The sequence below is a fragment of the Capsella rubella genome, unplaced genomic scaffold, assembly GCF_000375325.1.
Source record: "Capsella rubella cultivar Monte Gargano unplaced genomic scaffold, Caprub1_0 scaffold_5, whole genome shotgun sequence".
In the NCBI taxonomy this organism is placed as follows: domain Eukaryota; kingdom Viridiplantae; phylum Streptophyta; class Magnoliopsida; order Brassicales; family Brassicaceae; genus Capsella; species Capsella rubella.
The window spans coordinates 6,800,796-6,813,369 of NW_006238919.1; the positions used below are offsets into that span (position 1 = coordinate 6,800,796).

Genomic DNA, 12,574 nt, shown 5'->3' on the forward strand with positions numbered 1-12,574 from the left:
CATGCATTTTAAATTCATTTAACATGAGAATATTAACCAACAAACAATATATATTGAAGTTCAAAATAATAATTGAAGTTATTAAGGGTAATTTCCAAAATCCCACTAAAATGAGTTTTTTTTTTGTTTCAAAAATATCATCACTAATTTATTTTATACAAAAATACTTCCACAATATAAATATTTTTGAGTTGATGTTATTTGATAAAATTCTATTTTGAGATCTATCTTTCGGAACGTGACAATACATCACCATTACCTAACTACAAAAACTGTCCTTAAATCTAAGTGAGATAACAAAACTCAGAATTTGTTGTTTCATGTAATAACAATTTTTACGGAAAGAAAAAATTTTAATAATTCAGAAATTCTCTTTGTGGAAAGTAAATCGAGTGGACGACTCAAGACTGAACTCTTGACAAAGTGAATTTAACGTTCGAACAAGCGTTGGACTTCCACAATAGAACACACCTGAAATCAAAACCATATATAAATTAATTAAGAGATCATCTCAAATAAAAAACATTACAAAAATAATATTCAAATATGAACGAGACACTCAAAACATTTTGCTACCAAACTTAATTAAAAGAATGTTTTAAGCTAACAAAAGTTACCTATGCGAGAAGTTTCATGCTTGCTAGACAATTCAGAAAAAACTTTCCTCCAATTAGGTCTTGCAAAATGTGTTCGTATCTGAATCAAGAACATTAGAAAATATATATATAATTTTAAAGAACGATGAGAGAAATATAACTAAGGTAAATGAAATAACAAGAAATTGAACGTACTCGGCTCTCGGAGACAATGTCAACACCGTTTTTGGCATGTTGAAGTTTCTGGACCATAGCGATTAGAGCAGATCTTGCATCTCCTGCTTCGTACATACTTGTTAAGTAGTTATGCATCTCTATCACGTTCTGCCAAATTAATTAAACATTAAGATACATAGTCTATATGTTGAATTGCAAATAGAAACATCGTTAAGTTTTCTCAAACTTACGGTTTTGTCATACACGGCGATGTCATCCATAACTCCTTTGAACCATTCGAAAGAAGCTTGCTCTCTTGTCACCCAATAAAAATATGCTCTTTGTGGAAACTTCTTAACTCCACTTACGCTAGCTCCTCCTACACTTTCACCTCCTACGCTTTCACCTCCTACACTTCCTTCATACTTTTGCCCCTACATTTTCACACTCCATTACTTTTTTTTCCCATATAGTCTTGTTTCTTCAAGTTTTACTACAAATAAAGATCACTTACGGCTTTTGGAATAACAGGTTTGAGATTGTTCAACATGTCTTTTAGGATACTTATAAATGGGGTCGCACCGATCCCTAGCCCAATTAACAAAAGAATATCGAACTTCTGATAGTTTTGTGCGGGAGCCCCGTATGGTCCCTTGATAAAAATTCTTGGAAATCTAGTTGTGAAGTTATGGATCAGATGAGACCAGATTCAACATCATGTAAGAATATCGATGATCGATCGCGTAGTAGAGATTTTCACTTACAAGATTTGTGATTCTTCAACGAGAGGATTTGCACCTCTCGCTCTTGTTTCCATTCTAATAAGATTATTTGGACTAGGTTTTGTTGATTGATTAGGCTGGCATGTCTACAAGGGAAAAGAATAATATATAATATCAAATTTGGTTTCTTGATTTTGGTTAAGACAAGTATATATTGAATGTGATAATAAAAATTATGTAAGAAAAAAAGACAAATTAAGAGAATTACCTCGGCAAATCTGTTCCTAAGTTCAGATGTCCAATCTCCTAATGCTCTTATATGAACGCTCAAATATTCATCTCCGGGTGCAGAAGTGATGGAGAATGGATGCCTAAACCACAAAATCAATATGACAATCCCTAAATATTTACAATGATCAAAATATAATATTTATTTTGGTAAGTTATATAGCAATTGGTTAGATCTTTTGTCGAGAAAGATGTTATTACCATTCAAATTTGGAGATATCAGGGCACTTGACAAACATGTACATACCACTTTTGTACTTGAACCCTTGAGGTTTTGTCATATAGAGTGCAAGAACATTGCCTGAATATACAATTGCCTAAGCAAAAACAATTCACAAGAAAAGAAAACACAATCAAATTGTTATTATTACATTTCATATATATAAGAATCTTAATTATTACCTTGATAATATTGACACGATGATTATGTTCTTGAACTCGTGAGAAGAGCCTCTCGCTCGCATACAACACCATTGGTACGGCCACATACATCCATGTCTTTAGTAATCCATATACACAACAAAAATATTTGTAAGAAAAAAAGAGTACTCTAAAGTTTAATCAATACATTAATTTTAGTATATTCAAATGTATAAACTTACCGTCTTTTGATACCAAGGCTTCTCGATGATAAGAATGTAACCATGGATGATGAGAAGAGCATAAGCAATAACCAGCAAATGATGAGCATACCAAAACGAATTAAATCCAGCTAGACGGTTAAACGGTATAGGCAATTTCACTATGTTCCTTCTGAAGTAATGCATAGCAAGTGTGAACGAGATACCCATAACGATGATCATAAGAACTCCTGTGACCGAAACCGGGGTCAGCATTAGACCTAAATAGGTCGGTTGCTTGAAACCCACGATATTTCCCGCGTATTCCGAATACAAACCGTGAGGGCAAGTGCTTAGCCTAGGGTAGTTGCAAAGCATGTGTAGTGCCGTGTGTAGCAAGGAAATAACCGCTATCGCCAACGCTATCAGCTTGTGGAAGTTGATGTTATCGTCGAACGGAATCAAATGGCTCAAGAAAGTGGATCTAAGGAACGTTAGGGTTCTTCTTAAAACAGGGACCAAGATCAAAGCCATGTTTAGTTTTAGTACTTCGGCCGTTCCTTTCGCGGCGCAAACGCAACGGCCGGTGATGTTGTAAAGAGGGCTTTTGGTGAACTCTTTGTATTTCCATGTGAAGAGGCAGGCGTTTACTGCGAGCCACAATGTAACGACCCAAATCTTCTTCCAGTGCTCGTACATTAGCTCTGCGGTTACTACAACGTATTTGCTAGTCGAAGTTCTGTAACGTTTTGGGATCATGGCTTTAGTTAGCTGCTGCGAATTCCTCACGATCTTATGTGAGTCAGTGTTTGACACCATTCCGGTTAATAACACCTCGAGTTGCCACATCTGGTCGATGTAAACTAAATAAATGTCAGAGTATACAACATAAAAGATATTTATAACAACAACAACAACAAAAATGCTACATAACATATATGCAACGCAAATTATGGTTTACGCAAAAAAAACTCATAATACTATATAGTATTATGAAAGCTAGTTTCACATGGTCTCACTATAATATTTAGTAGAGAATTATGGAAATGGAAACAAGATGAAACCTCAATGTAACCGTTTTGGTCAGGGTCGAGTTCTTCCATGATCAAAGAAGCATAAGACGCTGCGTTCTTCTTAAGATTCACGAGCTTGTTCGCGGATGCACTCAAGACTATAACTTCTTTAACCTCATCTTCTGTTAACTTCCCGTCTCCGTCCTTGTCACACCTAAACCGCGATTGTTAACATTTTATTGCTATAAGTTTTTAAAATCAAAACCAAACATTGTAAAAGAGTGTTTACATGTCGAAGAAGATCTGGAGGCGACAGTCTAGATCTTTCTTGATCATGTCTTCCCAAAAAAGCTTGAGTTGTTCCTTGTCAATCCCATTTTCTGTGTTTATGTGTCTTCTCCTACCCAATGCTTCGTATACTTCTGCTGCAAACTCCATTGTATCTCCCATTCCTAATACATAACAATACTATTACTAACAAAAATGTATAACGTTATTTTTTAAGACTAGACAAAAATAGATTAATCATGGTTTTTACGTACGTACCAATGCAAACGCCAAATTTTTCCTTGGGAAGTCTCCCATCAACGGCGAATTGATTAAACCGGTTCTCGATAGATCTCCATGAATCTCGTTCGCGTCCTGTGACCGTCCGATCAAGGAACCGGAGGCTTTGTAGTCCCCTAGCCGCACTAGATGTTGTCCTCTCAACTCTTTGTGGCCCTGGTCTTTTTACTTGGGCCACAGGTAGAGGAGTCCCCAAATTTCCGCTCTTCCTTGTGCTCGCGGATCCAATATTACCGCTCTTTCTCCATTTCGACACACTCATCGACCTGATTACTGATCCAACCCCGAGATTCTTAGACATATTCCTCAAGATCCCACCACCACCACTACCACCGGCAGTACTAGTCTCGGGATTATTGTTCTTGATTATGTTTTCCGGTTGTTTTACGGCCGAGCCACCAATACTTGGATCTATCTCGACGCTCTCTAACATCCATTTCGTGGAATCCTCGGTCCCAACCTTTCTATTGTTATTGTTGTTCATAATGGCTTATAACTTTGTATCGTTTCCTTTTCGTCGATGATTTAATTTTCAACACACATGAGGATACAATTCACATCTGTTTCCTTTTGTTTTCTTGTTTTTCTTCCATCTAGCAAACGCTTTAACCCTTAGAAATCTTGATCATCTCTCTCGATCTATCTTAGTTCGTGTGAGTTCTTGCTCTTTCTTCTGCGAAGTTTTCGATATCGATAATTCTACAAGAAGATACTAAGAATAGCCTCTCCATTGTGTGTCGTTTGTAACATTGTCCATAGTCTCTATTTGCTTGGGAAGAGAGAGACATGAAGAGTTACTAAAAATAGAAAGTTCTTAAGGAAAGTTAAAACTTTGAGGTCAATTTACACAATACGTGTAAAGGAAGATATAAAATGGCCGTGATTAACTAAAGCAGTAAAAATGCATAAAGCAAAAGGATGATAAATTTGCAAAAGGAAAGGATTCATCGCATTAGCCATGAAAGGACCTCTTCCATTTGTATCGACCTCTTTACAACAAATCAATACAAAGATAGGATCATAAGAGTGATTACTTCACTCATATACAATATTTTAAAACAACAACTTTTTTATATAATGGCAGTAATCATGACTCATGACTACAATTTTTCTGATCTCGATTATTCTATTTGTATTGATTGACACATATTATATTGTCTATGACTATATGAGTGAAGCAAAACACAATTTGTTCACTAATTTATTACTAAACTAGTTAATTTAATTCATAGTTTCATATTGTTCTTAATAGTATTATAAGATTAAAAACAAATACGTTTTAATTAAGTTCTAACTACTGAATTCATAAACACTTGACAAAACTTCTGATAGATAAAAGTTTGACAAATGTTATAGTCATGTTAATTAGTAATTTTTTTGGAAATTAAACACTACATAATAACAGTTTGCCCAAAAAAAAAAAATTCACTATATAATAACATTTCTCAAATACTAGTTTATTAATACTTTTTTCCACAAAAAAAAAAAGTTTATTAATACTTTTCAGTTGACCAGAATAAAAATAAAAAAACAAAGAAATTGTCTAAACGACGTCGTAGAGTTAAAAGTAAAGTTAAAAAAATAAATATCACAAAGGCTGGATCGTCTTTCTTCTTGTGTCGACTCGTAATGAGTCGACTCGTTACAAACTCGGTCCGTCTCTTCCACTCTCTTTCCCAACCACTTTTTTTTCTTCTTCTTCTTTTTTTTTTTTTTTTTTTTTTTTTTTTGTTGTTTGTTGCAATTTCACCGTCTTCTTCGTCCTAGTATGCCCTAAGTCTCTGTGGCTTTACCCTTTTTCGTCTTTTCACATAATCTCCACTAATCTGACGGCTCTGCTTCCTTCCACGTCAGCTTCGTCTTCTTCAACCCTCTCTCTCTCTCTCCGTCACCGTCTTCTCCTCCTTCCTTTAGTTTATCGCGTTATTTATACGGTTTCGCTTCTAGGGTTTCCTCTAGATTCCATCTTCCTCTTCTCTCCTTTTCGTTTTTGTTCCTCTCCTCCTCGAGAACTTGTTCAATTTTGCTGAAGCAGAGACCTTAAAGCTCCAATTTTTACTCAATTCTGGAGACAATTCGAGGTATTTCGATCATAGTTCATCGAAATTTTTAATTTTTATTGAATTGGTACTGTAAAGTTATTGTTTTTTTTTTTCGATTTCTGAGTGTGTTTTTTTTCTGTGTGTTCTGGGTTTGTGCGTTTGTGTTTAGGGTTAAGAAGAATCATACTCTTGATTTGAAGGTTTGAGTGGGATTTGGGGATTTTTTTTTATATGAGGGATGGCGATCGAGAAGAGTAACGTCAAGCTTTCGAGGTTTGATCTAGAGTACTCTCATGGTAGTGGTGAATCTATGTCAAGTTACGAAGAACAGCGTAAAAACTCAGTGGCTAATAATGTTGATTCTGAGGATGAAGATGATGATTTTGACGAAGATGATTCTGGAGCAGGTTCTGATGATTTTGATTTGCTTGAATTGGCGGAAACTGGTGCTGAGTTTTGTCAAGTTGGGAACGTGACTTGTAGTATTCCTTTTGAGTTGTATGATCTCTCTAGTTTGGAAGATATACTCTCTGTTGATGTTTGGAATGAGTGTCTCACTGAGGAAGAGAGGTTTAGTCTCTCGAGTTATCTGCCTGATATGGATCAGCTCACGTTTATGCGTACTTTGAAAGAGCTTTTCGAGGGTCGTAATTTCCACTTTGGCAGTCCTATTAAGAAACTGTTTGATATGTTGAAGGGTGGGCAGTGTGAACCGAGGAATACCCTTTATCTTGAGGGACGTAATTTGTTTCTACGAACCAAACATTATCATACTTTGAGAAAGTATCATAATGACATGGTGGTGAATCTTTGTCAGACAAGGGATGCTTGGGTAAGTTGTAAAGGGTGCAGTATTGATGAGAAGCTCCGTGTCCTGAATATTTTAAAGAGCCAAAAGACTCTGCTGCGTGAGCAAAAGGAGGATTTTAAGGAGGATTCAACAGAGAAAGAAGAACTTTTTGATGGGCCTTGGAGCAGAAAGGAAAAAGATAGGAAGTCTACAAAAAAGAAATTGTCCCGTCGTTCTGGTTATGGTGTTGATTCAGGTTTGGAATTTCCTAGCCGGCGGCAGTCGATGCCTGGAGAACAGGATAGATATGGAAAACCAAAATCGAAACTGAAGTTTCCTTTTGCTAAAACGTCTGTTGGGCCACATGCTTCAGGTTATAATGGGTTAAGTATGAATTCTGCGTATAACCACTCTTCTCTAGCTAGAAAGAAGTATAGTTCAGGTTTGGTTCTTGGATCAGAAGATAATATTGATGATGATGATCATGATCCACTCTTTGGGATGGGTTCTCGAAGAAACCGGGATATTGTTGCCAGAGAGAAATCTGTATACTCAAGGCCTGGAAAGAAACATAGATTTTCAAGAGACGGAGAACCAATTTCTGAACTTTTTATGGGTCCACCATATTCATCAAGGCAGTCCCACAGTAACTACGCAAAATTGAGTAAATATGCAAATAATAGTCAGCCTCGTGCATTTGCCGACCAGATGAAACCTGTAAAAGGTAGTCTAGCAGACCTTCGTGGTGACTTATATCGCCATGGGAAGAACTATGGAGATGGCTTTTCCGATCCCAGATATATATCTGATGACTTGAATAGTAAAAGCAAAAAATTGAAGTCTGAGAGGGGCTCTCCTGATACTAGTTTGAGATCTTATAGAGCTTCTATGCAACAAATGAACGAGAGGTTCTTAAATTCTGATTTTGGTGAGAACCAAGTGCAGGAAAAGATTAGGGTGAATGTGGTACCAAATGCGAGGTCTGGTATTGCGGCATTCAGAGATAGCAGAATGTTCATGGAAAATGATGATACAGAATCAGATTCGTCCCAGGGTTATGATGATGAGGAGGAGAGAAATCGCTTTATGCGGAACAAATCATCCGTCTCAGTAGAAGGGCTGAATAATTCTCGTTTTCCAATGCTCAAATCCAGGCAAGATACTAAAAAGAACAAATCCAGAAAGAATGATATGCAGGATCATCAATTGCTTGATGGACGGGGAGCTTACTTGAAATATTTAGGTGCACCTGGGGAACACATCTATGTGGCAGGGACAGAGAAGCATTCCTTCAAGGCAAAACAGAAGGGTAAGATGCGTGACAGGAGTCCTTTAAATCACTTCTCTTCTCGAGATTTTGAAGATGGCTTTGTCACAAGCTTTAGTGAGTTGGAGGACAGAAACAACAGGAAGGAGTTTTTCAGGGCAAACAAGAATAGTCAGACAAGAGAGCAAATGATTGATAGACAACTGTTTCAGAGACCATCTGCAAAACTAAATTTGTCTGGGAGAAAAAGAGGCTTTGACGAAGATGACGAATTATTTGAGATGAGAACATTGGTTAATGATAATGCCCGGGGTCGACTTAGTAGGAAATATGAGGTTTCTGAGGGTGATGGCAATAGTTGTGATGAAAACTTAGATGCCAGGCTGTTGGTTACTTGCAGTGCTGTGTCGAAAAAGAGGAAGACTAGAGAGTCTTTGATGGACATGGAGAGGAAGGAGGATAATGGTGATCTGCAGCTATATTCCGACATTCAACAGCCGGTTGATGATGTAATTGTCTCAAAGAGAAAAGGAAAGAAGAAAATAGAGGTTGATATTGTTGATCTGGAAATCTCTGACATACCAAAAGAAAGTGAAGCAGAGGTGGAAACTAAGCCGCAGAAGAAGCCATTTGTGTTGATCACACCAACAGTTCACACTGGCTTCTCTTTCTCTATTGTACATCTTCTCTCGGCAGTGCGTATAGCAATGACAAGTTTGCGTCCTGAAGATTCATTAGATATTAGCAAACCTATGGCAGTGGAGACCGCAGAACATGAAACAGGAGAAAATGGTGCTCCCGTGCCCAAGGAGACAGAGGATGACAAGTCGCCACAGCAAGAAAATGGGAACTTGCCATCCCTCACTATCCAGGAGATTGTTAGCTGTGTGAAGTCAAACCCGGGAGATCCTTGTATCCTTGAGACACAAGAACCGCTTCAGGATTTGATTAGAGGGGTTCTGAAAATCTTCTCCTCAAAAACGTCCCCTTTAGGGGCAAAGGGTTGGAAGCCACTTGTAACATATGAGAAGTCCACGAAATGCTGGTCTTGGATTGGCCCTGTTCTCCGTCCTTCTGATCAAGAGGCTGTTGAAGAGGTAACATCGCCTGAAGCCTGGGGTCTTCCGCACAAGATGCTTGTCAAGTTGGTTGATTCATTTGCAAATTGGCTGAAAAATGGCCAAGAAACTCTTCAGCAAATAGGAAGTCTTCCTGAACCACCGCTGTCACTCATGCAGTGTAATCTTGACGAGAAAGAAAGGTTTAAAGATCTGAGAGCCCAAAAGAGCCTTAGCACAATCACCCAGAGTTCCGAAGAAGCAAGAGCTTATTTCCGCAAAGAGGAATTTCTGAGATACTCAATTCCAGACAGAGCCTTTGTGTACACAGCTGCTGATGGTAGAAAGTCGATTGTTGCTCCTCTGAGAAGAGGCGGAGGGAAGCCAACCTCGAAAGCTCGGGATCATTTCATGTTGAAACGTGAGAGACCACCACATGTCACAATTTTATGTCTGGTGAGAGATGCTGCCGCCAGATTGCCTGGTAGTATTGGGACAAGAGCTGATGTTTGTACCTTAATAAGAGACTCGCAGTATATCGTGGAGGATGTGTCTGATTCACAAGTGAATCAAGTAGTGAGTGGGGCCTTGGATCGTTTGCACTATGAGCGGGACCCTTGTGTCCAATTCGATTCAGAGAGGAAACTGTGGGTGTATTTACACAGAGACAGAGAAGAAGAAGATTTCGAGGATGATGGTACTTCATCCACAAAGAAATGGAAGAGACCAAAGAAGGAAGCTGCAGAGCAAACAGAGGAACAAGAAGCCGCCACTGAAGCTTTCAATGGGAATGAAGAACAAACCGAAATTGAGATGGGTGCAGAGCCTAAGATTGCTGAGCCCACTGGTTTGGACGGGGATCAGAGTGCAGCAAACCAACTATGTAATGAGACTGAACAAGCTGCAGAGGAGCAAGATGATGAGAACAACGCTCAAGGTAATGAGCCAATGTGGGAGCCTGATCCTGCTGTTGTTTTTAATCCTGTTGAGGATAACACATTCATCTGCCAAGAGAACTCAGCGAATGATGATTTCGATGATGAGGAAACATGATTTGTGACACCAGGTGCGTTTCAATCAATCTTTTCATATGCAGGCTCATTTGATCAAAGATCATCATTCACTAGTCCTGAGTCTAAGTCCATTCCTATTGTGTGATGTTAATCCTTCTGACAAGACCACCTCTGTCTTCAATCATTTCTATTTGCAGGTGAAAAGGCCAAAATATGGATAGTTGTTTAACAGAAAGAGAAGCTTATGGATTTGTATAAAGACATAATTGTTTGGTCCCAATAGATGTGAAAAGAGTGATCACATAGCTCTCTCTCACAAACAGGTTGAAAGGTTCCCTATTGTTCCCATGTCATCCAATGTTTTTATTCTTAAAAGAAAAGAAAAAAAAGAAGTTAGTTAGTGGTATTATTTTGATTAAACGTCAATATATTTGATATATTATAGGTTATAGTAAAAAAGAAAAGAGTTTCATTAGGTGACCTTTGAATTGATATACAAGAAAATGTTACATCTATGTGACAATGGTCGACCAAAAATCGTAATTCATTGTAATGATTTGACATTTATCTAAAACTAAAAAACTGAGTAACAGAGAACTGATGAAAGGTGAATCTTATATATAACAGTTGAAATAACTTTTACAATTCTCAAAAGAAACTTAGTTCCAATTTTTTATCCTTCATCCATCAACTTCAGTTATATATAAGATTATATTTCTTGTTCACTTTAAAATCACTTTCAGGTACTTCTGAGTTCTGATAATTGTATTTCTTTCAAAACACACTTAACGCAAAGATGACAACCAAGCAAGTTATAAAACAGCTCATGATATGAATCAGGATTCGACTTTGTAATATAAGAAAGCAATACTTTTTTTTTTTCCGAATGGTAGGATTTTAATGTGAAAGAAACCCTTTCAATAGCCAATTTTTTATTATTTAACTGTTCATCTCCAAAAAAATAAAGATCAGTCCTACAAAGTCAAAAAATAATATTCAATCTCATTTATACGTATACTAGATGATGACCCGCACGTACGTGCGGGTGTATTTTCAAAACATAGTTTTCTGGTTTAGTTTTCTTAAATAATGTAATGTGATTTGGTTTTTTATAATTTTTTTTATTTCATTTAGTTGAAGGATTAATGATTGCATTTGTTAACTAAAGTAGTATAATAGAAATTGTTGAATTGAAAAACCAAAGTTTATAATGAGAAAGTCTTGAAGATGGTATTAAAAGAAATGTAACCGAAGTCATACTTGCAGGAAATGAAAAGAAAAAATGGAGAATTATAATTTATAGGTTCTTGAACACTTCTTTGAAGACCACATTGGTTGTCATTAGATTCTGCCATTTTTTTATAGAAAAAATGTGTTTATCGCTAATAATCTTTTGGGAGGATTATACACCATCGATGGATTCTTCTCTTATTTATATTAATACTAATGGAACTTAGAATATTCTTGGTATTTTTTTTTTCATATATTTAGTTGTTAATGTTTGATATAGTTTTGAATTTCGAAATTGTTAGGTATGATTTTTGGGTTTAGGAAACAAAATTAATCGTGATTTGATGAATCAAAACTAATGAATAAATTGTTTGCTATATATATTAGGAATGTATTTTTATGAGTGATTATATTATTTAATCATCTCTAGCAAAATTTTTGTTGATGATGACTTATTAAATTTTATGATTTTAATTATTTATATAATTGTTTATATAATTAAGGGATTTGAAGTAATGAACAAATTGTTTGCTATATTTTAGCATAACACTAAAATTTCCATTGATACTGGTTCATTTAATTTTATGAGTTTTTTTTATATAATTGTTTCTATAATTTAGGGATTCGAAGTAATTCATAAACTGTTTAAATTTAGCTATTAATGTTTATTATAGTTTTGAATTTCGAAATTTTTCGGTATGATTTTTTGGTTTAGGAAACAAAATTAATATGAATCTAAACTAATGAATAAATGTTTTGCTATATATTAGGAATTTATTTTTAAGAGTGATTATATTATTTAATCACATTTTAAAATATTCATTTTTTAATCTATTAAATAATTTTTATGAGTTTAATTTATTTAAATAATTGTTTCTATAATTAAGGGATTTGAAGTAATGAACAAATTGTTTGCTATATTTTAGCATAACACTAAAATTTCCATCGATGCTGGTTCATTTAATTTTATGAGTTTATTTATTTTACATAATTGTTTCTATAATTTAGGGATTCGAAGTAATGAATAAATTGTTTAAATTTAGTTATTAATGTTTATTATAGTTTTGATTTTCGAAATTGTTAGGTATGATTTTTTGGTTTAGGAAACAAAATTAATCGTGATTTGATGAATCTAAACTAATGAATAAATTGTTTGCTATATATTAGGAATGTATTTTTAAGAGTGATTATATTATTTATTAAACCCAAAATTTCGTGGATGAAGGTTCATTTAATTTTATGAGTTTTGTATTTTTAAGAGTGATTATATTA

The 12,574-nt window shown here is 35.6% G+C and overlaps 2 protein-coding genes across 2 annotated transcripts; one reads left to right on the forward strand and one right to left on the reverse strand.

Moving 5' to 3' along the window:
* Positions 1–361: 361 nt before the first annotated feature.
* Positions 362–4,386, reverse strand: LOC17884865 (putative respiratory burst oxidase homolog protein J). The gene is made up of 13 exons (XM_006293050.1): positions 3,882–4,386; positions 3,625–3,787; positions 3,387–3,549; positions 2,365–3,171; positions 2,165–2,260; positions 1,964–2,079; positions 1,743–1,845; positions 1,517–1,620; positions 1,267–1,426; positions 1,004–1,186; positions 792–920; positions 618–696; positions 362–471 (listed from the first exon to the last, which is right to left on the reverse strand). Exons 1-13 carry the CDS (start codon positions 4,384–4,386, stop codon positions 362–364), a joined length of 2,718 nt encoding a protein of 905 aa, XP_006293112.1.
* Positions 4,387–5,606: 1,220 nt separating this feature from the next.
* Positions 5,607–10,587, forward strand: LOC17885671. The gene is made up of 3 exons (XM_006290442.2): positions 5,607–5,983; positions 6,114–10,125; positions 10,270–10,587. The coding sequence occupies exon 2, from the start codon at positions 6,183–6,185 to the stop codon at positions 10,110–10,112; it is 3,930 nt and encodes a 1,309-aa protein (XP_006290504.1). The 5' UTR covers positions 5,607–5,983; positions 6,114–6,182; the 3' UTR covers positions 10,113–10,125; positions 10,270–10,587.
* The last annotated feature ends 1,987 nt before the right edge of the window (positions 10,588–12,574 follow it).

Coding starts and splice junctions, on each gene's coding strand:
- LOC17884865 (XM_006293050.1), bottom strand. CDS start 4,386: ATGAACAACAATAACAATAGAAAGGTTGGGACCGAGGATTCCACGAAA. Junction 2,261..2,364: donor AGCCTTGGTATCAAAAGACG/GTAAGTTTATAC, acceptor GGATTACTAAAG/ACATGGATGTATGTGGCCGT. Junction 1,427..1,516: donor GTTGAAGAATCACAAATCTT/GTAAGTGAAAAT, acceptor CTTCACAACTAG/ATTTCCAAGAATTTTTATCA.
- LOC17885671 (XM_006290442.2), top strand. CDS start 6,183: ATGGCGATCGAGAAGAGTAACGTCAAGCTTTCGAGGTTTGATCTAGAG.